This window comes from Harmonia axyridis, chromosome 6, assembly GCF_914767665.1.
Source record: "Harmonia axyridis chromosome 6, icHarAxyr1.1, whole genome shotgun sequence".
Taxonomy (NCBI): domain Eukaryota; kingdom Metazoa; phylum Arthropoda; class Insecta; order Coleoptera; family Coccinellidae; genus Harmonia; species Harmonia axyridis.
The window spans coordinates 1,906,353-1,934,342 of record NC_059506.1 but is presented as its reverse complement, the minus strand read 5'-3'; the positions used below and the strand labels follow the sequence as shown (position 1 = coordinate 1,934,342).

Below are 27,990 nucleotides of genomic sequence, written 5' to 3'. Positions count from 1 at the left end.
TATAGGGAGTCCCATTTAAAAAACACCAACGTTCCTCTATATCTCAAAAATGCCAAATTCTTCTATCAATTGTTATGATTATGATTTGGGACACCCTGTATATGCTTCACTCTTGAAAGTTGAAAGTTGACGAATGAAAATGAATTTTAATGTTTTTCAGTTAGTTTCTACTGGTTGGACTAGGAATTTATGTTCATTTTTTTAACTATAAATCTTTTCAAATGGAGAGTAGTCTACAAGATCGTTAAAATATAATGAAACCTACCTCATCTTCTAAAGTTCATAAAATACTCAAAAAACAATTCAAAATACCTTTATTCCAACAATTCATAAAGTTTAATCAGTCATAAATGTAAAATTCGCTAAATTATTCTATAGTTTTATTCTACGATTTTCTTCATTTTCTTCGGTTGCAGCTCATTGACATCCCGTCCCAATTGCTGATATTGCCCCTTAACCAAGTCTAATTGAGTTGTGCATTTCCATTCAACACCAAATTCTTCACATGTCTTGATGAAAATGGGATAGAGAAACCTCAGTTTGCCGTGATCGATCGTTGGGAACAAATGGTGAAGTGCATGATCTCCAAAGTGGGTGATTGTCAGGAGGTGAGAACTGTTTATTTCTTTCCTGTCCGCCACTGCATCCAATTGGAAAACTCCAAAATCCATCTCTTCTTCGGGTCTGAAAAATAAACGTGATGTAATGTTACATAGTTTACATTCAATAGCAGGGCCGCTCCATCTTGCCCCTCAGGGGCAAGATGGGCAATGCCCAGGTGCGCATAGAATTTAGGGGCGCCGCAGGCGTCCCGGTATTATTACATAAAAGTGTCTGTCAATCATAAATAATATTTCAGAAATATACAGGTTGTTTCCAAATTAGACGTGAAACTTGGAGGACGTGTTAGTATGACTCATTTGCTGTCGTCTAAGCCATATTTAGTGAAAACCAAAAATCAACAAATTATAGTATATCCAAAGTCACTTGAACTAGTCTTTTCTTTCAGAAAATTTGCGACGTGAATAACTTTTGTTGTCACATCTAAAATGATCCTTTGTCATTTTACGGTGTTATAATTTGATTATTCTTTATTCTCGACCTGCAGTTTACTATCAAGGAACATTAACAACGATGATGAACTGAGCGTTGCATGAGATTATAAGAGCACAAAAATGTTTGAGATGAATTCGGAAACGTTCTATCTGAAGATAAGACAAACTAGGGTAGAATAGGTGATGACCTTGAGATCCTTGAATGACATCCAATTTTCTACATCAAATTAGCATCTACGTTGACGAATTGAGTTTTATTTCTTCGTTATTGTAAGACGAAGTTTATGTCCCGCAGTGGCAGCAGGAGGCTGAATGATAATGATATACAGGGTGATTCACTACGTTGGCCTATTAGACATTTATGGTAAACTAATATTAATTTTGTCCTGAAAATTGGGATTTGCGGTGATGATCTTTCTCCCTAAAGTATTTTCAGACCTTTACAATTTCGTTTTATACTGGAAACAGAGTACTACTTTGTTATTTTAAATGGCACACCCAGTATATTATCGCATTATCAGATAGCTTAGTTGATGATAATTTCAGCAATATGACAATACTTGGGTATAAGCTTCATGAGTTAATGAGATTGTTATAGAAAATATTATGGAAAAGTTTTTTGGAAAAAACCTATATTTTTTATTTTTTCAGTCAATTTTACGTAGTTATAAATAGAGAGTGGTCTCATCAAATCATATACTTTGAAAGATATTGAGGAAAACTTTGAACTAAGGAAAACTGCAATTTCTCATTGAATGGGGTAGTCTACGACTTCCAGAAAACCTAGAAACAAACTAAAAAGTTGAAATTTTATAAATTGTAATCAATTATTCGTTAAGATGGTTGAGAATTCATAAACCAATAAAATTTTCAATTACGAATAATTAATGACATTTCATGAAATGTCAAATTTAGTTATCCAAATTTCGATTTTGGTTTCTATGTTTTCCGGAAGTCATAGACTACTCCACTCAGTTAGAAATTGTGGTATTTCCTTATTAAAACTGTCCCGACTGATGGCAGGAGATGGTAAAATATCTCTATTTTCTATGAAATTTGATTAATTTTTCGATCTGACTACGTAGCTGCTATTTTGACGCAGCAAATAAGAGAGCCTCAAAGGTCATATTCCTATTCTACATGACTACTCAAACTAGTAATACCATTGATAAAATCAGAAAATGTAATGAAAAATTTGTTGGTTAGCCTTACATCATAGTCAAAAACATCAGTCACACTACGAACTAAAACTACGTAAAAATGCATTTCAATAATACCCCTATGGACCACACCTGTCTATGCGAATCATTAGAAAATAATTAAGAGGTGATAGATGCAGCCAACGAGTGTAACCAAAAACGCCCCCCAAGTGGAACGAAGAATATTCAGCCAATGAGAAGAATCAAATCGGCTCATTCTTGTTTCCAAGACGATTTGCTAAATATTGGGGTTTTTTTGAGAGTGTTGTAAGCAATATTTTCATAAATTCCGAAGGAATTTCTGAAAACTTGGACAACCCTTGTATAATTGAAATATCTGGCTTCCTCCAAGTGACTTTGGATATACTATACGAGATATTTGAGTTATTTTGATTTTCGAAAGATTCATCACCTCACTTCATTTTTCATAATTTTTTTATACGTTGACCAAACTTGATTATAATTTAGGATTATTTTTGTGTCCTGCGAGAAGTCCGGATCTAAAACTGTTAGAATAGAGGAAGCTGCGATAAGATTGCGAGTAAATTTCAGGCAGAAAGGCAGGAAAGTAACAACTGAAAAAATATTAAAGAGGTCACGTGCTTGTATAAAGAATGGTGGAGGTCATTTCAAACATAATTTATGAATACATTTCCTACTGAAATTTTGAGTTTAATGGCAATAAAAAATATTCAATTAATTACTTTCCCTTCTTCGCTTCTTTCCCCTTTCAAATCAAAATCTGCTTAAACAAAACTACAGTGCCTGCATTCTAACGAACACTTTTTTAGGAAGTAAAAAAATAATTTGGCAATTTTTGAGAATACCCTGCATTTCACACCTTTCTATTAAATTTCAAAAAATAATTAATGAATTATTGACGTATAATTATGGATCTCGAAAATACCCAAGTGCCGAAGCGCTACCCAAAACCGAAGTTAGGAAAATTGCGTCTAACCTAGGTTGATACCAAGGTTCTCTTGTTGTCATTGTGGTTGAGAAAAATTGATATATGGATAAACTCGTGCCTTATTTACGAAAGAAACGGGACTTTCCTTGTCAAAAAGCGATTTTTTGGGTTTTTTTTCGAAACTTGTATCGAAAACACAAAATATTCAGATATTTCATCTTATCTGACTAGCTCGCTGGTTACTGGATGAAAATTTTTATGACTTTATGCGAATTGTTGCCACAATAGGCAAGGGGAAATTTTACTAACTCATGTGAACTACTTTTTAAATTTAAAATATTTCTTATAGAATATTAAGACATTTTTAGATACCTAAATCTCAATCGCAGAAAGACTCTGATCCAATGAAGTCACTCGCCCTCGTATCTTCCCAGCTGATCTGCCATTTTTTACCGTGCACCCCAGGTAGATTGACCTGATTATTTTTTCGAGTGCGTTGACTAACATTTTGCACTCCTAGACTAGCATTGACCGAACAAAATGCAAATCAAGCTGACGAGGCATTTTTGCTATAATTTATCCAGAATTATTTATAATTGTCGAAACCAAGAATATTAAGTCATCAAGTTATTATTGATAATTACGAAATAATGAGAATAAGTAAATTGAGTGAGTTAATCTTTTTATTGGATCATTTGATAAATATGATATGAAATTATTTTCAAATGTAAACGCATAAAATGCTGTCAAAGTTCATCTCGTTTCATTGGCATCAAGGTTAATGAAAATTCAACACGGCAACAACAAAAAAAATCATAATAAATTATCGCAATATCCTCGTGTTCAGAATCCATGCATTGAACTCCAGAAAATTATTATTCTGAAAAACTTTCAATAAATGAAGATTGATGAGGGAAATTTTGTGATCAGATAGTACTTGAAACCAAGGTCGTAGAAATGAGGGTGTACTGGGGGTAATTACTTCCCCTCTAAGAATTTCAAAATATAAAATTTCAGGAATCTTGCAAAGACGAAGAACGAAAAGTTCTCTATAAAATTAACCAATAATAATAATAATAATCATTTTACTTTCCTTTTCGACACGTCCACAAAAAATCGGACCCCTTTAGGATTAATGAGTTTATTATCGCTTTCAAGATGAGTACTTTTATTGCGCTACGAGGTCGTCTTTGTCCGAGATTTATTATTTCCTTTTATCTATCCGCTTTCTCGGCATCGCCCCTTATTTGCCATCTGTGATTTTTGCATTCGTCATCGGTATACACTTACACGTTGTTTTCGGTTTTTTGTATCATTCTCGTTACAAAATTTCAATACTATAGTTATCAAAGAACTGAACTGAGTAATTCGCATCGAGAAATTGTCTGGACTGTGTTTTACAATTTATTGTGTTTCATTCAAATTGCAAATTATTTGTGGAGACATCAGTTTCGAATTGACTGTATCTACAGGGTGTTCCTGAATTGGAATGATACATATGAAAATTACAGAAAAAAGTCCCATGACATAAGTCTGCAAACGCTTTGTTTCCGAGATACAGGTATTAAAGTTCAAGTTTTTCTCTAATAGCACATTCCCGTCACAAGATATTCAACTTAAATTGGCATAGATATATTCCAATTTGAATTTTTCATCATGTGATATCCTAATTTTGACTGCAAATATGAGAATTTTTTCTGCCTGCTTCTTTCTTCCAGAATTATGTTTTTTTGAACCATTGGTAGTTTAGAAAAATTCAAAAAGAAACTCTGGTTCAGTACCACACTTTTTGGTTTGTTGAAGTTTTATCGTATGTGCAATCGATTTCGAGAAAAAAATTCAAACAACTCTCTTTGGTAAGTCTCAGGAAAATCCTTATTATTTTAAAGATCCAGGTAGGTAGGTGTGATAAATAAATTAATAATAAGTTTTATTTAACAACTCTGTAGCGAAGATTGATAAAGATTCGATAAACTGGTGAAACATCACAAAAAAGTAAGATTACAAGAAACACCCTGTATCTCGAAAACAAAGCGTTTGCATCAGGCTCATGTTTATGGGCCATTTTATTTTTGAAATTATCCAAGAAATCTCTAATTTTCCTTCGTAACTCCAATTCAGGAACACCCAGTATATTATTATTATTATTTGAACTGGGGTCGTTTTGCTTCGGTAAGCCTTCCGGGAACAGCGACCATGCAGATCTTTTGTTCACTACCCTACTCATTCATAGAAACCCAGGGAGGTCGTCAACGACGTTAATAAAATTGACAACCTCCCTAGGGGCCTTGGCCATTACCTCTCTGGTATCCAGGACCGGCTTGTCCATGTGAATGGTTCTTGGGCCAGCCAGCTCTGGACACTAGATATCAAGTGTTCAGCCGTTTTAACTTCCGATCCACAGAGTCTGCAAATCTCGTCTGCTGACTCACCCATACGGTACAAATGATGTTTGTACCGACAGTGCCCCGTCAGCAGTCCCACCATCACCCGAAGCTCCGCTCATGACAGCTTCAGGAGTTTTCTGGTGTAAGTAGGTGAAATCTTCACGAATTTCTTTGCCTGAGCAAGTCTAGGAGTGTTAGTCCAGTGGATTGTCCTACTGTTCAACTCCCATAGCTGGACCGCAGCTTTGTATTGGTCTTTTCCTATCCCACAGAAAGGCTCAGGTCCAGCAGGTCTTAACCTTGATGCACTTTTTGCAAGCTCGTCTGCTCTCTCATTTCCTTCAACCCCACAGTGCCCTGGTATCCATAGTAGAGTCACCTTATTTCCTCTGGCCAGTTGGTTTATGGTGTTACGGCACTCCCAAGTCAGCAGAGACCCCTGACAGCACGATTCCAGGGATCTCAGCGTGGTTTGGCTGTCCGTGGTGATGTAGATATGCGCCCCTTTGAGGTTCATTTTGAGACACTCCTGGGCGCATACATAAACAGCCATTATCTCGGTCTGTAGAATCGAGGGCTCACTTTCCAGGGCTTTAGAGATCCTCAGTCTAGGTCCATATATCCCAATGCCGGTGCCCTTCTCTGTTTTTGATCCATCTGTAAACCATATGGATGACTTTTTGTCCAGACGATTTATGAAACTTATTGCACTATGACGGTCATTTATAACCGTTTCAAAGGGCGTTTCAAAATCGTAGGTGGTTGGCATAATATCTGATGGTTTTGCGAGGAGGTTTGAATCTAGTTGATTCAGTATCCTCATATGTCCAACCCAGTTCCCAGGAAGGAGCTTTCCATTATGGGAGATCCTTATTGCTACATTTCCTCACATGTAGGTCTAAGGGAGGCAAGTCTAGTATGACCTCCAGCGCTGCCGTAGGAGCTGTGCGCATAGCTCCTGTGACACCAATACACGCCAGCCTTTGCATTTTCTGCAACCTGATGCGTATGGTGACCTCCTCGGCACACCCAGTATAAGATAAGAACAATAGAATTGGTAATAAAAAAAAATTATTTGGAGTAATTTGGTTCAAACTTCGTTATCAAACCTCTTTTTCTCACATTATAGATATAAGTATAGAATGTTATCAAGATACTTTTTTTAGATTATCCTATCCAAGAAAAAAAAAAGATCTACGCCCTTGCTTGAAACGATCTTCAAAATGAGGTATCGCAAAACCCCTCATCCCTATTCAAAATCAAGGACTTGTGCTCACCCCGTTAGGGGTTTGAAGTTAAGGGGATGAAAAAAGCGGAAATGTTGTTCCCCCTCGAATCAAGAATTGACATGTCCATGTGATTTCCCATATTTTAATTTTAGAATCGGAAAATCGAGGTGTTAAGTTTTCGTTAGACCACCTTGTATATTCATAATGAAAATGGTTTTTTACCTGGGAGCATCCCCATCGTGGAAGAGCATTGGATGATGATGAGCAGCATTGACACCAACTATTGAAAAATGGACACTAGCACAGCCGATTATGAAGGAAAATATTATAACACAGCTTAAGAAACTTTGTTCAGTACCAAAGTACTGAACGAATAAAATTGTAAATGGTAGCAATGTTTCCCATTGTATATGTCCATTCACTAAAACATTCGATATCGTGCTGGAAAAAAAAAATTAAATCACTACAAATTTAAAATAAATTTTATCCATTTATACTGACGTTTTGATCCATGATGCAACGAACAGAAGACTGTAGATTATTGGTCCTAAAATCATTGACATATATTTGAATAAGAAATGTTTCTTATATGGTAACCACCCGAAAAACGGTTCCAGTGAAGAAATTTCCATGTCGGAAATGGTGTTTGGATAGAGATGATGGCTCAGAGCATGACTTATTCTCCATTCCCTAAAATAAAATGCAAAGTTAATCGAAAGGAGTACATAATACACATCGCCTAAATATTATTCGATCATCAATAAAAAACGCTTCAGCATTTCACTGATTTTTTTTTTAATTTTACATCGTCTGAAAGGAAATTTATTTTTTTTCGAAACTCCTTAAGACTATGAAGGTCATTCCTCTTGAAAAAAAATGTACTTCTCATCATTTTAGTATGTCTCGTTGAAGCCTGTGATTTTGAACACAATGTCTATTGTTACAAATTCGTGGAATAAACCTTGAACTGCCTTCTTTTCGCTTGGGCAGTTGTACGTTGCATGCTCGAGAGTTGATAAAACATCTGCTTGTTTTCTCTCCAGAAAGGAAAACCAAAAATATTGTATATTATAGGAAAATCAAAAATATTGTACATTATAGGGCATTGCAATAAAGTATAATTCAAATATTTGGTTGTTATTCAATTCCATAATGTATGTAATTTATTTATAAGCTTTTTAAGTTTCAAAGTTGAATTAAAGCAATTTTCAACTGTCACTCAGATATTCATATATCGGATATATTGTTTTTGTAATCCCTTAACTTTTTTATTGTTTTTTTGTTCTCTATTTACTTTTGGCGCATGTGGGCTAGTTGGCCCACTAGGCAACACATAAACCAAATTATTACTCTCAATCTATATGAATTACAATTTCTTCTAAAGTTTTTTATAGAAGCTAAAACCCGAAGCATTTAAACTTAGTTTCACAAACCAACCAATTTCAATTTATATAATTTAAAAAATTAAAGTTTAAAAAAGATTCCAACTAGACTCGGTCTCCCCTACCCTCGGCCATGGTCCACCGTGTAAAATGCGAAATACTAATTGAGATTCAATTTCACTGTAAAAAAAAATGTGAAAAAATTAATGGGTATAATCTTCAAATTACGGGATCTAGATAAACATCCTTACGTATTATAAATAATATATCTACTGTTCATTTCTTTCAAAAAAAGATGCTATTGAAAAAATAACGAACATCGTTAAAATAAAAAAAAAAACGTTTTCAATTACTTTTTCAAGCTGAACATATGAATGTGTTCAGTGTGGCGTAATATATTTTATTAATAACGTTCATGGTTCATGGTTTCTTCAATAATTAACTCACTTTGTTTTCATTTCGAATAATCCTGAAATTTACAAGTTGCATAGGCGTAATGAGAGAAGTTTATTGGGAATACCTACATTGATTAGAAAATTTGAAAAAAAAATTTAACATTAAAAGATTTTGCTTTTTCAAAGTGAGGGTAACCACCATCATGCGTCCACTCTAGTTACGCCACTGAAAAGTTTCAAAAACTGAATATGCATCAAAATATTTGAATGATTCATAATTGTTTTGTTATTTACTATGTATAATTTTTGGTATTATTCTGGATGAGGTATAGTTGAGAGTTATAAGCGATTTGTATTCATTTACTGCAAAATTTCAATAATCAAAATTTAATACGGAATAATCGATATCTACTATTCCAAATTTTTGTCTTCGATAAAATCAAGCTTCTGCAGATTTACTCTTATTTTTTGTTTTTTTACTTTATGTCCTACTTTTATGTTTCCGGTTATGAAATATTATTTCCCAATAATTTGAAGAAATACCATTTCCATAAGACTTAAATTTTAAAAACAATTAATACCTAATAAAACGAACACAAATGTTCTCTGGAAGATTATCAGTTCTTGATTATTGTTTGATAAAATTTGGTTATCTCAGCAGGTATCCTTCAAATTTCACTGAAATTTTGTTCGTATTTGCACTTCATTGATAAACTGAGTAATTCGAAAATACTGCTTTTACACTTGAATGAATAATCAAGTTTTCTGATCTGAGCTTGAACCCAAGAATATCTCTCACTAAACATGTCAGCTTACGATCCAAATTCTCGTCATTTGTGGGAGGTTTTAATTTTCTGCTTTAGTATGAAGAAATTTGCGGCTGAGGCTCATCGAATGCTCTAGAATACCAATAGTAAAGCCGCTATAAGTAAAAGGACGTGCGAAGAGTGGCTTCAACGCTGCAACAACGGTGATATTGACGTCGAAGACCAGCATGGCTTTGGAAGAGAGAAAGGTTTTCGAAGATGCAGAAATGGAGGTATTACTTGATCAAGACTCGTGTCAAACGCAACAAGAATTGGCAGGATTATCGGGAGTGAAGCAACAAGCCATTTCAAAACGCCTGAAATTCATGGAAATGATTCAGAAACAAGGGAATTTGGTGCCGTACGAGTTGAAGCCGAGAGATAATCCCAAGCGCAGAAAATCATGGGGATATGCCGGCCATGCTTACACATCAAACCGAATATTCACGGTTTCAAGATCATGCTCAGTATTTGGTGATACCAGCCTTGCGTCATGTATTATGATTTGTTAAAACCGATTGAAAGAATGACAGGTGATTGTTATCGAATTTAATTAATTCGTTTGAGCCGACAGAAACAGCTGCAATACAACGAGAGACATGATAAAGTGATTTTACAGCATGGCAATACTCGACCCTATGTTGCGAAAGTGGTCAAGACATACTTGGAAACCTTGAAATGGGACCCCACCCTCTGTATTTTCTAGACGTTGCTCTTTCGGACTATCACTTGTTTCGATCAACGGCACACGGTCTTATGAAGAAGTAAAAAATTGGATCGTACGCTGCTCGAAAGATGGAAGGAAGTAATGGTCAGCGTTGGTCAATACTTTGAAACTTAAATGTAAATAAAGCATTGAATTTCGGAAAAAAACGGCGGATGCAAAGTTATACGCCGTTTTTTTCCGAAATTCAATGTTTTTTTTCATTCGTTTGAATGCTTTATGAGATTAGAGGAAACAAGAAACCATATTGTAATATTTGCAGTGTTTTTGTGCGATTATTCATAATATAATATTCTTCATATCACAACCTACCTTGAGGATAACATAGAGAAATCGAAATAATGCATCCTGAAGTTGTCCCTACTGTGGAAAAAGTTGTGTGCAGCTATAGCAGTATAACTCAGAAAAACACCTGCTAAAGCCCCTATCCAGAAATTATAACTGTAAGCAGCTAACCAAGCCGTTAAAACATAAGATATGAAGAGGGAATCTACAATCATTTCAGATTGCCTGACGAATTTTTGAGGTATCTTAACAACTTCCTCTCGTATTCTTCTCTTCATTGTTCTGTAGAATCCGTTTTCGTGAAATGTAAAAGGATAGTTTCTGGGCTTGCTTGCTTTCTTTTCAAAGTATTTTGGAAGGAGTTTCTGAGCTGTTTCTTGTATGTGGTGCGTTTCAAAGGCTTCTGTGATGTCGGTGCCCTGAAAAACAGATATTAGTATCATTTGGATGTTGCTTCATTTGAAGTGAAGGAGAACAACCCAAAAATTGAAGAAAATGCTCATTGTTTGTACTTCAAGATATTCCATGGTTCGTAAAAATTATTTAATTTTAATTGCGATTTGTAGCGTTTAACATTTGATAAATGCACTAGATCAGCTAAGGGGGGAGGGGCTTCGGATCTACAGATCCAGAGAGATGCCAAAGGAAACTGGTGTAACAATAAATTCTTGATATTATTGTAATCTTTTATAGAACAGCTGAAGAAAAAATTTCCTGTTTCCAGAAGAAAAAAATTGTTTCTCATCAGGACAATGCACCGTGTCACAAGAGCATTTTGACAATGGCTTAAATCCATAAATTCAAGTTAGAATTGTTAGAACATCTACCGTATTCATCAAGATTGGAACCTAGCGAATTTCCTCTGTTTCCAAAACTGAAAAAATGTATGCGTGGAAAGCGTTTTTTAACCAAATGATGAAGTCATAATAGCTGTAAAATCGTATTTTACATAGAGTAATAAACATAGACAGAGAGTATACGCAATTTTTACATGTCCCCAACATGGTTAGATTACATTATCGGATTGTGATATATTTTCGAATCCACAATTTCACTATATCATAATGAATGTATATTATATTGGATGAAATACACTGCGCAAAAAAATTAACGCACATTCTGGTAATCTCAAATTTATTCTACAACTGAAGGTGTTCTCAATGATAATTATTTTTATCAGAATTATGCATGCATATGTTGTCCACTTCCAACGTTTTTCTTCAATACAGATGTTTTTTCCCAGCAGGAATAAAAAAAGATGAGATTATCAGATTTTGAATGTATTGGCTCCATTCTGAAATCAGTTGTTCTCGATCAATTCTAGTGATCAATAGTTTTTCTTTCGTTTGATTTTCTACACTTGATCGCTATGCAACGCGAAACACGCAATTTGACCGAAGAGGAATGTGCCCAAGCGGTAGTTTTGCGAGAAGAAGGGTGGACATACACAAGAATTGCAGAAAGGTTTGGAGTTTCCCATACAAGTGTGTCCAGAATGTTGCAGCGATTCAGGGAGACAGGTATGAATGTCCGAAGACCAGGACAGGGTAGACCACGGGCAACAATTGCCATTCAAGAACGTTACTTGAGAGTTTCTTCGTGGAGACAACGGTTTGCAACCGCTCGCCTCCTTCAAAATCAGCTTGAGCAAACTCATGGGGTGCAACTTAGCACTCAGAATAATAATAACAATAAGAAATCGCCTCAGAGAATATGATTTAAGGCCTCGTGTCGCGGCAAGAGGCCCAGCTCTTACCCCAGCCCATCGAAGGGCGCGTTTGGATTTTGCGAGAGAGCATATCCATTGGGAAGAGGCTGATTGGGAAAGAGTTCTCTTCACAGATGAGTCTAGATTCTGCCTCTACCATTGTGATCGACGTTCCCTTGTATACAGACGTCCACATGAAAGATATGCTCAGTGCATATCTTTGCATATCAGTGGATCGATTATGGTATGGGGTGGAATATCTTTGACTGCTCGCACAGACCTAGTGGTCGTATGAATGCTGATAGGTATATAAGGAGCATTCTTGAAGAGCATGTAGTGCCATTTGCCCCATACATCGGTGAAAATTTCATTTTTATGGACGATAATGCCAGACCCCAACGTGCGCGCATCGTTCAGGAGTACCTTGAAGAGGTTGAAGTCTCTCGAATGGAATGGCCAGCAAGAAGTCCAGATCTCAATCCGATTGAGCAGATTTGGAACAACCTCAATAGAAGGCTGAGAAGTTCAGAAAATCATCCAGCTACTCTTAATGACTTAGGAATCCAACTCAGAGAAATCTGGGAAGGATTAGATCAGAACTTTTTAAGATCACTCATTTTGAGTATGAACCGTCGTTGCCGAGCTGTAATTAACGCAAGGGGTGGAAATACCAAGTATTAAATCACTTATCAGCATTCCAGTATTTTGAAAATTGTTTATTTCTCTTCTTTCACATAAGATTCGGTGAAGTCCTGAATTTTTCTTCTATTTAATGTGTCTTGTTTCGTTCAAAACCTTCCCGAGAGAACATAAAAAATAAGTTATAAAGTCAATGAAGAGTTAACTTTCATTAAAATTGAGATTTTCAGAATGTGCGTTAATTTTTTTGCGCAGTGTATATTTATTTGAGTAATTCTCAGTTAAATATGCAAATTTGAATATTTGGAATCAGAGATTTTTCCTAATTGTCGAATTTAAAGTATGCAGAATATTTATCATTTTCTGTATCTACCTGCTGAAATCCAAGGTTTGGCAACTATTGCTCTCCTAGTGTCATATCCGTTGTTTCACATCGTTTGGCGCGCTTGAAGTTTATTCTTTGAATTTCTGATATCATATATTTAGGTATTCATCTCAATATATTTTGAGTTGATATGAAACGTTGATTCTTTATTCATAAGAAGTGCGTTCTTTGTGGAGAAACTCGCGAATTGAGTGAAATATCGTATCACTGATATGTTTCCATTTCCGCGCGCTTCATGTCAAATTTGATAGATCATGTTGGGGACAAAATTTACTTACTGACAATGACATATCTCTCTATCTATGTTTATTTCGCTGAGGTATTTTACAACTCTTCCAAATTCTCACTTCAGGGATGGAATTTAGTGTATTAATGTTCAGGAAAACTATAAACTGAATAAAAAAGTTCATTTCAAACCATAAAATTGTGTTTTTTTATCGAATCGCAAAACTTATTGAATAATCTTGTAAATATCTTACAGAAGTTTTATTACTCATACTGAAACGATTTGAACCCTACCTTTGTCATTCTTATCCATTCACTACCACCAGGATGTGAAGAGATAAAGTCAGTGAGGTCGTAAAGCTCATCGTGTATCCTCCATAATCCTTCGGCTCCTTCATCTGCTCTTTTCCCTTGCAGCCAGATGTCGCCACTGTGAAGAGGTAGGTCTCTGCTTGAAGGATATTTTATTCCCAAACTAGATCCTATTTGAGGCAAACCTTTGATGGGTTTTCTGGAGCAAGTTTTGGATATTTCGGGAAAAAAACTCTTGTAAATTTCCATGGTTTCCTACAATGAAAGAAATAAATAAATGATGGAATAAATTGATTTGGTTGATATGCAAAAATTTCTGGTCATTTAAATATGCTCATTTTCATAATTAACAGGAATATATTGATTGTGTTGGTATCTACTTGGCGGAAATTCATATTGGACTAATTGAAAGTAAAATTACTTCATTTCCGCTAAATTTTTTTTCACATCATTATGTTCCAATTAACCATTAACTAATTGTAAATGTATCTTTATGATTAATTTATTTTCTAATAATCACATTCAGGGCAAAGGCGTAAAATTGTTGGGGTACCACGATTTGCAGAATATAAAATTTCAGAATTCTCGCAAAAACGAAGAACGAAAATTTTTCCATAAAATGAACCAATCATAATTTTACTTTCCTGTGAAATCGACACGACAGTTGAAAATCGGACCCGTTTACGGTTTATGAGTTTTTATCGCTTTCGAGATGAGTAGTTTTATTGCACTACGAGAACGTCTATGTCAGAGGTTTTTTATTTTCCTTTATCTACCCGCTTTGTCGGCGTTCCCCTTGTTTTGCCATCTGTGAATTTTGCATTCGTCATCGGTATACACTAACCCGTTGTTTTCGGTTCTCTGTATCTTTTTCGTCACAAAATTTTGATAATGCAGTTATCAAAGAACTGAACTGAGATATTCACATCGAGAAATTGTCTGTGCTGTGTTTTACAATTTAATAAGTTTAATTCAAATTGCAATTCATTTGTGGAGACATAAATTTTGAATTAACTATACAGGGTGTGCCTGAATTGGAGGTACAAACAAAACCGACAGATTCCTCGGATCATTCTGAGTAATAGTTCTATAACATGAGTCCGCAAGCGATTTGTTTTCGAGATTCAAATGTTAAAGTTGTTTCTCATAAAATTTGGCATAGATATTCCAATTTAAAGTTTTCATCATGTGATATGCTTATTTTGAATGCAAATCTACAGGCTGATAATTTTTCTGGAAGGGTGCCCGCTTTTTCCACCAGAACTTTTTTTGGTGAACTACTGGTGATTTAGAAAATTGTAAATTGTTCTTGTCGAACAATTGTTTAGAAATCCTCAGGAAAAATCAAATAATTATAGGATCCAGTAAGCTATGATGAATAAAATTAATTATAACTTTTGGTACTTATTTACCCAATCTGTAGAGAAGAAAAGATTCAATAGACTGTTTAAGCATCTCAAAAAAGTAGGACTACAAGAAACACCCTGTATCTCGAAAACGAAGCGTTTACGGGGCCATGTATGCGACATTTCATTCTTTAAATTATTCAAGATGTCTCTCATCTTATCTCATTTTTCTTCGTATCTCCAATTTAGGAACACCTGTAAGAGGTGAGAACAATCGAATCGGTAATCAAAATAATTCTATTATTTCGAGTAATTTTTGGATCAGACTTCGTTATCAAACCTTTTTTCTCACATTACAGAAATGAGTAAACGAAATTTCTTTCGATTACTTCCCCCCTCAAGAAAAAAAAAAGATCTACGCCCTTGACAGAAACCGTGGAAGTTTTTTTCAAAATAGAAAGACATATAATGCTCGAATCAATCAGCCAAAAATAATAGAAATCCTATAATAAATCAACTAATTATCTAGTGATAATAAGAGCACATTGAATGTATCGATTTATGCACCTAATCTTCAAAAAAAAAACGTTCTTTTTTGAGAAACCATCTTATGCGAATGCCATTGACCTCAACGTTAAACTGTTTCTATCGCATAATCATCAAAAGAAGAGATCAGGTTTTGCATTATATTGCAATTATAGCAGACATTCCTTTTAATTGCTAGAACTATTACAATTATATTGACAGTACATTCTTTGAAGTGTGAGGGATTGCATCAGCTGGTGACAACCAATGATATGATTTTGGCATTATCAACTTGTGGAAAATTAACAAGCAAATTAGAAATAGGGTCATCTGATAGTCAAAAATGTAACAGAGTAGATCAATCGACATCATATCTAATGTTTTCGTAAAATATAAAAGATATCAATAAAATTCGTCATAATATCGAATTTTGATAAGCACATAATAACTGACCTTATAAACACTAAGAATTCGAACAACCTTCTCGTTTTGACACCACGCTAATATTACATCAGCTGAATATATCAAATTTGAAAAAATATTTTGCGAAAGCGAAACATAGGGGAGCACCAACTTTTTTAATGCTAGCTGAATCAAACAAAACAATTCAGTTAACATAAAAAAACATTAATACGTAAAATAACATTGGAACTACCTAAGAAGTTCATTTATAAAATCTAAAATCTAAATTCCAAAGTCAACGCACTCATCCTTGACAAACCAGATATGTGAATAAAATCAAAATTATATTCTAATGATCATTCTCTCTGAATTCTTAACCTGACAAAAAAATAATTCATGTTTTTTTTGGTGTATAATTATTAGGAAAATTCCATAAGAATGATCATGTATTAAAAACTATGAATAAAATAATATTCATGTTTTTGATACATGCCTTTGTTTTCATAATTTAATATTGCATAATTTTCTAAAATTATATTTTGGAGTCAATTCCTTTACTTTTAGTACTTAAAACTGATTCATCAGATTCTGAAGCTAGATGGAAAAATGTTGTATAGATAAAAAATTCTTATTACACGATTCAGACTGATAGCTCTTAAGGTACAGAGAAAAGATCTGGATAAAACATTTTTACATATGCAATTTTATGTAGTTCAAACGTTGGTTTTTTATCATGCATAAAAACTATATAATTTTTTGAAAAATAAAGAGTCAATATTAAGGGAATTTTGTTAAACTTCGTCATATTATGTGTAACTTTCATTCAAACCTCATATTCTACTAGCAATAGAAGAAAAGCATGGCACGTTTTCTAAATTTATCATATAAAAAATCCATACAAATTATCTATGAAATTATTGATGAAACTAACCAGCGCTAAATTTCAGGTGGAACTTAAAATGAGACAAGAGAGTCTGTCAGAACAAATAGGTGAAAATGTCAGTATCAACTTTGGTTTTAAATCTTCTAACACTAAGAAAAGACCCTTCAGAAAAATTCAACCTGTAAAGAATTGCTCAGTCATGTAGTTGTAGTATAAAAGACTCTTCGCAAAGATGGAAATTCCCAAAAAATGGAAAATATGTATATATTATATTCGTTCATCCTTCGTTAATGAAAAATAATTTCATTTCAAAATAAATTGTAATATCGGTTTTGTAAGAATATTTATACATATGAATATTTACATAGACATAGAATATTTACAAACATAGAATATTTATAAGATGTAAATGAAAGTAAAATTTTGTAGGTATGTGCATTCTAGAGCCCTGAGGATGATTTTAGAATAAAATCGAAACTTGTTCATTTTTTGAGAAGTTATAATAACCTGACCTTCATATTCAAAAACTCAATTACGTATAAAAAACACTGTACCACAATAAGAAATATATATCTCCATTTTTCAGAGACTTTTTCAGGAAAGTAAGATTTGTTTCTGTTAGATTTTATTACAAAACCGGTAAAATTTTGAAAGATGAAAATCCAGATCAAATAAAACTAATTTATCGAAAAGTATAAATGAAATCAGAGCATTATTGACTTGTAGATGTATTTGGAAGATAATTTTTCACTCCAAAATAAAATTCTCATTGTTTTGAATATTCGAAAAGTTGATAAGATGCCTGATTCGATTTTGAAACAAGTAACAATAATCCAATTCTTGAAATAATCCATTGAATAGAGCAAATAATATCCAAACCTGCTTGTACATCTCGTAAAATTTTTGATTGGTCTTGAAATGTTTGTATCCTTTTCTTATGCACCCATTTACGGTTACATCGACCGTTTTCAAAATAACTGATCGAAATTAATAACCTACATTCACTATCACTTCATACCACAACGCATCAAGCACTACTCAAGAACATAAACTGTATTTGAACGAACTGTTTCATCTAATTTGAATTTAATCGAAATTCAAAATGAATAGTCATGACTGAAACAAAATTGATAACTGAGCCTATATCTACACTTTGTGAGTACGATCCGAGTTGACGCTTCTTTCTTGCTAACCTGTTTAGAACTCACAATGGTATTAATGTTTCCCATTTTTTTTTCATCAAATTTCATGATCAATAGCACCGAAAAAACATTCAGACCTTGATGTGATTCAATTGGTTGTTGACTTTGGAATAACTTCATTAGTTTAGGTTGAGGAAGAAGTAAATTGGTATTATGGTATTGAATTTCCAACTGTGGTGGGTCAAGTCTATAATACCTTATTACCACCAATAATTATGTAGTTTACATTTACTGGACTGAGTAGTGAGTACAGGATAAATTTTTAATTATCACTATCTGAATTTGATGCTTGCCTTAATTCGTGACCTTGATAATTGCGCGGATACAGAATTGAATTTTTTTTTATTTCCATAACCCGATTCAATCGATCGTAAAAATATGGAAATTATTCATATCCAAACAACGATTTTGCAGGTAACACATCATAGGAGAAGGCGGTTTTTCCTTATGAAAAATCTTCTAAACACAAAATGAAAACATAAGAATGCAGTGGTACTCTCAATACAATGTCATGGATAATTTTTTTAACATTTTCTTCGGAAACAAAAGACTATAAAAATAATCGATTCATGCTCAGGAGTTTTAATTTTTCTCAGGTTTCATTTTGATATTAAAACAAACAGTATACATATACATATATTGAGAAATCAACGGATGTTTATTTCATTGTGAAGAGGAAGGTATGTCATTAACAATGGAAAAAGATTTTAGCCAAATTGCCACCACGGCTACGGAATCAGCACCATGTCCTTTTCATGAAATTTTTAGTTCCTAAGTTTTTGTCACCATTTACTATCGCCTTCCTTCAATATTTCTGAAATTGAATAAATCAGATCCAGACTAGGAAAATTTTGAACTTTTTCTATTTTCGTGAATATTGGATCATCCTGTACGTTAATATCAGGAGTTTTTCGTTTTCGTTACCACAAAGAATTAGTTTATAATCAAAATTCTAAAACTCTGCTTGGCACCGTCATATAGGGTGACCAATAATCAAATCATTCCCTTATTAAAGAGGTCAAAAAATCTTGAAATTATCCTTTGAATTATTTCGAAAATTGCAGTTTTTAAACTCTTCACGAACGTCTTACTTCAATATTTCTGATATCGAATAAATCAGTTCTGGACTAGGAAAATTCTAGACTTTTTCTATTTTCATGAATATTGGAACATCCTGTAAGTGAACAATTAGATTTTTTTCGTTTTCGTTATCACAAAAAATTAATTCATTATAAAAATTCTAAATCTTCTGCTTCACATCCTCATACTGGGTGATCAATAAACATTCCCTCAAGAGTGGAATTTCATAATTCAAGAAATCTTGATCTTCGAATTTTGCAGTTCGCCATTCACTAGGAATTGATGCAACAATTCACGTTATTTTCATGTATGGGCTCAAGATAATCCAAAATCAGTGATTCATAAAAATCCCAAGTTATATTATCCATAAATGTTTGGTGCAGTATCTACAACAATCGTTTGGTTTTTCCCTAATATTTTTGAAAATTTTTAGAAACATAATTTTGTTCGTTAGTAAACATTCCAATGAAAACGTTGTAGTTGCAACATGATGAAGCTAATGCGCACTAACCGAAAAAAGTGCGCGAATATTTGACTGAAATTTCTTTAATAAGGGAATGTTTATTGATCACCCTGTATGACGGATCCAAGCAGAGATTTAAAATTTTTATTATGAATTAATTCTTAGTGGTTACGAAGACGAAAAAAAATCATAATGTTCACGTACCTACAGGGTGATTCAATATTCACGAAAATAGAAAATGTCTGAAACTTTCCTAGTCCGGATCTGATTTATTCGATTTCAGAAATATTGAAAGTAGGCGAAAGGGTGACGGAACTTCAGAATTTGAAATTATTCGGTTGATCCCTCGAGATAGAATAGAGAAGGAGTCGACATCACGTGACTTAAAGCGGTATCAGTACGCCATTTTGGATGTAGATCTAAGTTAACTTTTGACCAATAACATTTCATAGGTAAGCATGAGTAATCCTCGCTCCTGAAGGATCTACCTGTCATAAACAGGATGTCCGTTATTAATGTCCAAATATGAAAAACTTCAAAAATATTATTTCACGATATTTTCAAATGTAGGGGTAACTCCCTGTATTTTTTCACGATACAATTGAATACCTCAAATTTTCTCAGAAGTACCCTTACGGACACTTAGGGCTATTTTGTCTCCAGCGTCCGGCGGATAAGAAAAATGACATCACAACTGAAATTTTTTTTTAATGAACATTCTCAATATTATAATCCTTGAGCTTCAGCATGAACAAGATAATGGTTTTCGAATAATATTGATCACATGTCGATTCAACCAATAAATCAGTGTTTTATAGGAATTCCAATAATCGATTATTAATCAAGTTATTGATGTTTAGGTCTCAAGGTTACTTTTGGATACAATAAATCGAGATTAATTTAGGAAAAAATTGAATGGTTGTTATGATTTTCATGGCAGTGCCGCAAAATATGTTTGTTAGCAAGTAGCCCGAGAGAAGATATCCAAAAGAATCGAGTTTTCGGAGGCTTTTGAATAAATTTATAGACAGGAAATGACTAATACAAAAGAAGAAGAAATAACAAAATCGGTCACTAACGAAGACAAGGAGCATTTTTATAACTTTACACTAACCCTTCATGAAATTACCAGGAAGATACACCTAATTGTAATTAAAAAAGGAAAATTGGCGAAAATCGTTTTGATTAATGCATCTTTGTGCTCGTTTAAGAATGTCTAATTGACTCGCGAATTAATTGGGATTGTTTTTATTTCCCTGCTTGCTTCTTGTATTCTTGAAATTATCTGATAGTGAATACGCATTTCACTAGAATATACCTACCACAGCTTCAGACAACCCCAGGTATATGAGATCAAAATCAGGTGATCTGGAAGGCCAGTTGTGACCAATCCATACATCACCAAAATTATCGTCCAAAAATTCTCTATGGATGAGCCTATATAATGAGGCTAAACCACATCATACTGAAAATATATGCCAGCAATAATTACATGAAGTTAAACTGGTAGCATATTTTCTAAAGAATCCAACACTTCATCAGTTAATCGCGTCGGTAAAATAAAGGGTTCAATCAATTTGAAGAAGCACTGCACCAGGGCCGCCGCCAGGAACGGCAAACCGAACATTTTGCCGTAGCGCCAAAATTTAGGGGCGAAGTCAGCCAATAAAACAACACATACTTATTAATACAAAAATGTTTTCTCGGTGAAAATACCACTCAGTCTAGTAAAATAATAGAATTACTAAGAGCTAATTTTTTTAAAACCAAATAGGCGCTCTCATCTATAGTTATGAAAATACAAATAGGTAATAAAATACACATTTCAGATATACGTCCTCTTTTTACTATTGATTTATTTATAAAGCGTCGTACTTTTAAACAATGCAGGGCATTTTTTTATGAAATCCACAAAACGTCCTTTGATAAATTTTAGAAGGTGATTTTGAGTTGAAGAAACGATTTAGGTATATGGAATTTAAAATATGCCTAAGAGAAATAACTGAGGCTCCTTCAAAGAAAATTCAGATAAATTAGGCAAATCAGGGCAGCGAAATTTTATTTTGCCGGGGCGCCAAAATGTCTGGCGGTGGCCCTGCACAGCACTATACGTTCACAGAAAATTTATATAGGGAATGCGTCTATCTAGTAAGATTCTGTGGCCCAGGAATAAAAATTTCTTGAGTTGAGACACTACCACGCTTGAATTGGGTTTCATTTGTAAACAGACATCTGTTTGATATTCGCCTATTGCGTATTACCCATCTACTAAAGTTTAATTTGGGAATATTTTCCCCATTCTCCAGTCTCCGAACATGTTTAATGTGATAGGAATGTAGGTGATGTTTTTTCAATATACGCCAGACTGTGGAATAAGGTATATTTAGGGCAGCACCTCAGGCAGCACTAATTCTTCTATAGTACAGTAGTGCTTATTGCGGGAGTACCTATTAATCTACAATCGGTATTGTCTTCCATATCCATTAGAGTATATATCGTCTCAATATGGTCGTTACATTTTGCTGTTGAAAATCGTCCATGTCTTCTGATATTTTGCTTTTTGGCAGTCTTCAGCTAGAATCGGTTTTCGTATTCCCTTTTTGCAGCCAGTTCATTTCCATTACAAAACCATAAATAAATATAAGCCGCATATTCCTTGTTTGAAAATTGATGAGTCATATTTTTTGAATGAGTACCTACTTATAACAAAGAGAAAACTTTGCATATGATCTGAATTATTTGCAATAATAATGGCTTTATGTGAAACTCATGACTGCCTCATTTGAATTTGAGCCCTATGTAGAGGCGGAGTTACAGATTTGCCGCCTGTAGGCTATTCAACTTTTGCCGCCTCTGAATTTTGAACCTTAGTTCACAATGTTATCAATTACATTTATTATCAATGAGATTTTACCTTTAAGATTTGTGCTCCATCATCCTCGTTGAATCAAGTCTTTCCAGATGGTTGGTATCATTGAGTACTAAGGTACCGTGTCAGATCCTTCATTATTTTCACCACAAAGAATTATCAAAAAACATGTAGGTAAAGTAAGGTAAGTCTTAACACTATACCTAAAATTCATAGGTGAATGATATAAAATGAGCTTAGGTACACAAAAAATATACATTTGGTGCTAAATATTTTTCATTAATCTAATCTAGGTTAGTATTACAGTTTAATTTAAATTATAAAAGCATTACAACACTATTTTGTTAGACTTCAAATTTACAAAAGAATTAATAATGTTATCGTACGACATCTTATTCATTACTATATTTTACAAAGAGTCTCGCAATTGTTCGTGTATAGAGATCTTGAAATATTGAGTATTTGGCTCTGTGTACATATACATACAAGGTGTATCAGTTTTAATCGTGAAAAATTTAAAAATTTAATGGGATATTCTCCTCGTTGTTCTGTTTCGGAAAAATGTATATTATATACCTCTATCTCGATCCCTAAGAGAGATACAGGGTGTTGAAGTTTACAAGAAAAAATCATTTTTATGCAATAGCTTCCATAAAAATGCTTGAATTCAAACGAAATTTTGCATGCCTACCCTACTACCTAAGGGCTATTTTATGAAGATATTTGCGATTTTGGGGGAACACCAGTGGCGTGCAATTCGGTCACATGTCAAGTATTTCGAAGAAAAAAGTTTACCGCTGTTTTTTTGAAGGAAGGAATCAATATCGAACTGCTCGTTCAATTTGAAGTCTAATTTGCTTTCACAGAATAAAATTTAAAATTCCAGATCCAGAGATGATTAGTCTTTTCGAAAGACGTGCTAACTCGAAATTGGCTACAAATTCATAATTTAGTCAGCCAAGAATTGAATTCGGTAATATTTCGGAGAGATATCTTGAAACAATGTATTTGATTTTTTGTTTGACAGATACGTTCACTTAATACAAAAGATATCCGAGATATTACCGAATTCAATTCGTGGCTGACTAAATTATGAATTTGTAGCCAATTTTGAGTTAGCACGTCTTTCGAAAAAACTAATCATCTCTGGATCTGGAATTTCAAATTTTATTCTGTAAAAGCAAATTATACTCCAAATTGAACAAGCAGTTCGATATTGCTTCATTCATTCCTTCAAAAAAACAGCGGTATACTATTTTCTTCGAAATACTTGAGATGTGACCGAATCGCACGCCACTGGTGTACCCCGAAAATCGAAAATATCCTCATAAAAAGGCCTTTAGGTAGTAGGGAAGGCATGCAAAATTTCGGTTGAATTCAAGCATTTTTATGGAAGCTTTTGCATAAAAATGATTTTTTCTTGTAAACTTCAACATCCTGTATGTCTCTTAGGTATCGAGATAGAGGTATATAATATACATTTTTCCGAATCTGGACAAAGAGGGGAATATCCCATTAATTTTTTACGATAAAAAAACTGATACACCCTGTAGGTAGGACTATATTTCGATTTTTGTAAAATATTTCAATTTTTCTCCAATTTTCGAAATTCGTACTTTGTGAGAGTATAATATATTTTTTAATTCTGTAAATCAAAATAAAAAATTAATAAGCTCAATCTGCCGCCCCTCAAAATGGAAACCTAAACAACACTCTGTATACGGAATTGAGGTATTCTGTGATATAAAAATTAAAGGAAATCATAACAGAATAATACCTAGGTACAGAAAACTACATTGAAAATGTTTCCTCGATTTGATCAAGTGGATTAATATTGAAAGATAAATTATAGATACTTACTGATTAAAACAGATAGAAAATATTGATATGTAATAATTGTCCGTTTTATGGTTTTTAACTTCCTTATATAAATAAGTCTATGCTGAAGGAAAAAGGGAGGTATTGTTGTAGAAATGTTAGATTAGTTAAAAAGTTTGAAAATATACATCTTAAGAGTCGACAACGTTTGAGAATTTTCTTCTTTTGATAAAAATATTTTTGCTTTTATTAGTTTGCATTAGTGAAAAACGCACATATTACCTATAAGTTGTTATTTTGTCACATGAAATTGCGATTAACTGATTAAACACATTCTATCTATCATCCAATGTGTTTTCTTTCGTTTATAATTGAATAGTGCAAATGTTCATTTCAATAGTATTTCATGACTATGATACATTCATTTTGAATTATTTTTGTTTTAATTCTTGTTTGTTGATAGAATTGTACTCTTCATAATATCCAATTTATTTTGCATTCAATATTTTAAATAATTCACGGTCATCTTATTATTAGACTTTAGACTTAAAGGGATTCCAAGTTTGGTTAGTAAGTATCGGAATAAACATATTGAATGTCTCCGTTATTCCATTTATGTATATCAAGTATGATATGAAATTCCTTGCAGTTCAAGGGTCCTTAAAAATATCTCGGATCGTAATTCGTAGTCCAGCTTCAGCATTAAACAGATAATCCTAGAAGCCTACCTTACTACCTAGTCAATAAGGAATCTGCGCTTGCGTTTTCTCTCGAATGTGGCTTTAGTAATCCACTTTTGGTCTATGCTTTGTTCCTTTGTCCTGTTCTGTTGTTGTATTTTGAGTTTCCTTCCAACAAGCAATAACAATATCAGTGCGTTGGTTAAGTTACCTAGTGATGTTGCTTAGTTTCTATTGCTTTCTTGATATTATTTAATCTGTTCAATATGATGTTGAGAAGGGGATTGAATTCTATTATTTCTTCTGTTCCATTCCTCCTTGGAGCTGTGAAAATTGTGACTTCTTATACTCTACTATGTTATTTCTTTTATTATTGCTATAAAAAAAGCTGGAAAAATCAGTACCATTCGAAAGATAGACAAACACAGTAAGTTATTTTATTATTTAATGCTGTTTGGTGGTTCAAAATTAGTAAAGCCCAATAAGGTAGATATTACTTTATTTTGAAAATAATTTGAATAATAGATAGTGATGATAGTATGAACCACGTGAGAGAACTGTCATGTAATTTATAATACTGTTGAAGTTGAAATAAGATTCAATAGTAAGAATATATGATATCATAAAATGTGAGCATTTCAATAGTTGATGACAGGAGGCCAATAAATTCATACTCTACAATCATATAATTTTTTATTCTATGTCGATATCAATCATAATAATATTATATATAACCTCAATATTTTCACTACCACTATTTTGTAAGGATAACTTTCACTGATGAACTGATATTTTCAGGATGAAATAATGACCATGAACAACAAACATTTATTTTTTATAATAATATTATTGCAGACAATAGCACAGTTGATTGCAACAGATTCAGGTTGCTTATCATTTGATATACTTTTAACTCAGAATATCGATAAAGCAGGCTTTCACAGGTAGGTGTTATTAGTACCAGATCTTATTTCTGAATTGGTTTTTCTGCAGAAATAAATTATTTCTTTTGTGGCATCAAACTTCTGAAAGAATTAAGATCTTTATTTTGATAATTAAAACGATGTAACCTAAAAATAGTTTAATTCCAGGGAACTGAAATGGTTATTGGAAATAACAAATCCTTCTAAAGATATCATTTCAGAACAAAAATGTAGTTTTATTATGCAATTGGATATGCCACAAGGGGCATTTGTCAATCCTGATGAGCTTGCTGATCTTGATAGAATGAACAAAGTACGTTTGGAATTATTTTCATAGGATTCAATCTTAGATCTTTATCTTTTAGCTGAAAACTGTAATCGATGGTTTTGTAGATGTTGAACTCATTGAACATGAGGCGTCAAATCACACTGTATATATAATTATTGAGACTGATGATTACTCTAAAGTTTCTATTGATTTGCCATTTCATTTGAGATACCAAAGAGCACAATTAACTGGTGGGTATGGAAAAGTTATATTACCCAAACCTATCATACTGGCTAGATGTTCACAAAAAATCAGGAAGTTGTGTCATCGAAGTACTGTTATGGCTCCATGCCATTTAGATAATCTGAAGAAATGTAGGTGGACAAATGTGACATATAAAGCTGTAAGTTCTTATCTTTTTGACTTTTCTGTATATTCATCATACTGATTTTAGTTATTCGATATTGATGAAGTATTAGTGCCAGTTGGAGACCTTGATCATTATCCGATAGTATCAATAGTTTCTCTATTGATTGGATGTATTGGATGCATTTATGTGTTGTCTCTTTTATCAATGTTCTCCAAAAAACCATTCCTTGTAATGAAGACTGAATAAATTTTACTATCTCTAGTTCAGTTGGTTCATTTTGTTAATAGTCTAATTGAATATAATTCAATTTTCCGTTCCTAGAATCATATACTAATCATATCCTAAATTGAAGGTACAATCAAATTTACAGATTTTCTAGACCATTTCAACGAAAAAAGTCCCATATGCATGGGTCTACAAATGCTTTGTTTTCAAGATATAGGGTGTTAAAGTTTGATTTTTAGATATTTTACTTTAATTTGACATAAATATTTCAATTTAAATTCTCATCATGTGATAAACTGATTTTGAACACAAATCTACAGGGTGATATTTCTTGGGGAACACTGTCCGCTTCTTTACTCCAGAATTTTTTTTGGTACAACACTACTGCACTCTTTCGTTACTTGTAGAATTATCGTATCTGCTAACGATTTTGAGAAAAAAATTCGAAACCATTCTCTAGTAATCCTCTGGAAAATCCAAATTATTATTAAAATTGAGTTAGTAAGCTGCGATGAATAAATTAATTATATGTATTGGTATTTATTAACTGTACCAAAGATTAATGGAGATTCAGTAAACTGGTATAATAATAATACTATGAACAAAATATTTGTTTATAGGACTTTTTTTTTAATTATCCAAGAAAATATTTCATTTTTCTTGTACCTCCAATTTAGGATGTAATACATATTGTATACAAGAGCTCTATACAAACTTTGACAGATGTGCCCATTCTGAACTTTTTTCTATGAACATAGGTCTGATTCTTTTTTTTTTCCTTTATATGTGCTTGGCTACTAAGGCCATCTACACAGCGAACATTTCATATTTACTATATCAAACTCATAAACCTCCACCAGACATACACAACATCCATGACCTAGCCAGGATTCGAACCCGGTACCTTCGGCACCACAGCCAACTTCTCAGTCCACTGTACTACCGAGGTAGTCCAGGTCTGATTCAAAGAACTTTTTTTCTATGAACAACTCAGTTGATTTGTAGATTTAATGTAATAATAAATAAATAAATAATCAAAAGTAGATGGACTAATGGAAATATGTACAGGGTGATATGACAACGAATAGAATGAATAGATTTATTTTACTTATAATGTGATCTACTAACGACAGTATCAACAACAATAATAATGAACATGAATAGGTACTGCAAAATTCATAAGTCATTAGTAATTAGACCAAGATAATTTTAGCCACATTTTAGTGTCAACTTTGTGGTGGGATTTTCAACAATGATTTTCAGTCAGTATATGTTATAAATGATCTTTTAAATGC

The 27,990-nt window shown here is 33.3% G+C and overlaps 2 protein-coding genes across 8 annotated transcripts; one reads left to right on the top strand and one right to left on the bottom strand.

The window, feature by feature from the left end:
* Positions 1-297: 297 nt before the first annotated feature.
* LOC123682557 (cytochrome b5-related protein-like) lies at positions 298-18,119 on the bottom strand. Of its 2 annotated transcripts, none has more exons than XM_045621215.1 (6): positions 17,991-18,119; positions 13,624-13,896; positions 10,400-10,791; positions 7,282-7,470; positions 7,003-7,221; positions 298-684 (listed from the first exon to the last, which is right to left on the bottom strand). In XM_045621215.1, the coding sequence occupies exons 1-6, from the start codon at positions 18,117-18,119 to the stop codon at positions 381-383; spliced, it is 1,506 nt and encodes a 501-aa protein (XP_045477171.1). In that variant the 3' UTR covers positions 298-380. The 2 variants fall into 2 exon arrangements, with proteins under 2 accessions (XP_045477171.1, XP_045477172.1); XM_045621216.1 differs by having other exon boundaries at positions 17,677-18,003.
* On the top strand, positions 18,108-26,731 carry LOC123682558 (phosphatidylinositol-glycan biosynthesis class X protein-like). 6 transcript variants are annotated; one of them, XM_045621220.1, is made up of 5 exons: positions 18,108-18,242; positions 25,708-25,853; positions 26,001-26,145; positions 26,198-26,503; positions 26,555-26,731. In XM_045621220.1, the coding sequence occupies exons 2-5, from the start codon at positions 25,717-25,719 to the stop codon at positions 26,714-26,716; spliced, it is 750 nt and encodes a 249-aa protein (XP_045477176.1). In that variant the 5' UTR covers positions 18,108-18,242; positions 25,708-25,716; the 3' UTR covers positions 26,717-26,731. The 6 variants fall into 6 exon arrangements, with proteins under 6 accessions (XP_045477176.1, XP_045477175.1, XP_045477177.1 ...); XM_045621219.1 differs by lacking the exon at positions 18,108-18,242 and adding an exon at positions 22,466-22,595; XM_045621221.1 differs by lacking the exon at positions 18,108-18,242 and adding an exon at positions 24,302-24,366.
* The last annotated feature ends 1,259 nt before the right edge of the window (positions 26,732-27,990 follow it).

Bases quoted from the DNA above. Each gene is read 5' to 3' on its own strand.
- LOC123682557 (XM_045621215.1), bottom strand. From the start codon at position 18,119: ATGAAGTTATTCCAAAGTCAACAACCAATTGAATCACATCAAGGTCTG. The intron at 10,792-13,623 runs GTAGGGTTCAAA...TCTGTTTTTCAG, and splicing joins AATGGATAAGAATGACAAAG to GGCACCGACATCACAGAAGC. The intron at 7,471-10,399 runs GTAGGTTGTGAT...ATTTTATTTTAG, and splicing joins TTCTCTATGTTATCCTCAAG to GGAATGGAGAATAAGTCATG.
- LOC123682558 (XM_045621217.1), top strand. From the start codon at position 25,357: ATGCTGTTTGGTGGTTCAAAATTAGTAAAGCCCAATAAG. The intron at 25,854-26,000 runs GTAGGTGTTATT...GTTTAATTCCAG, and splicing joins GATAAAGCAGGCTTTCACAG to GGAACTGAAATGGTTATTGG. The intron at 26,146-26,197 runs GTACGTTTGGAA...TTTATCTTTTAG, and splicing joins ATCTTGATAGAATGAACAAA to CTGAAAACTGTAATCGATGG.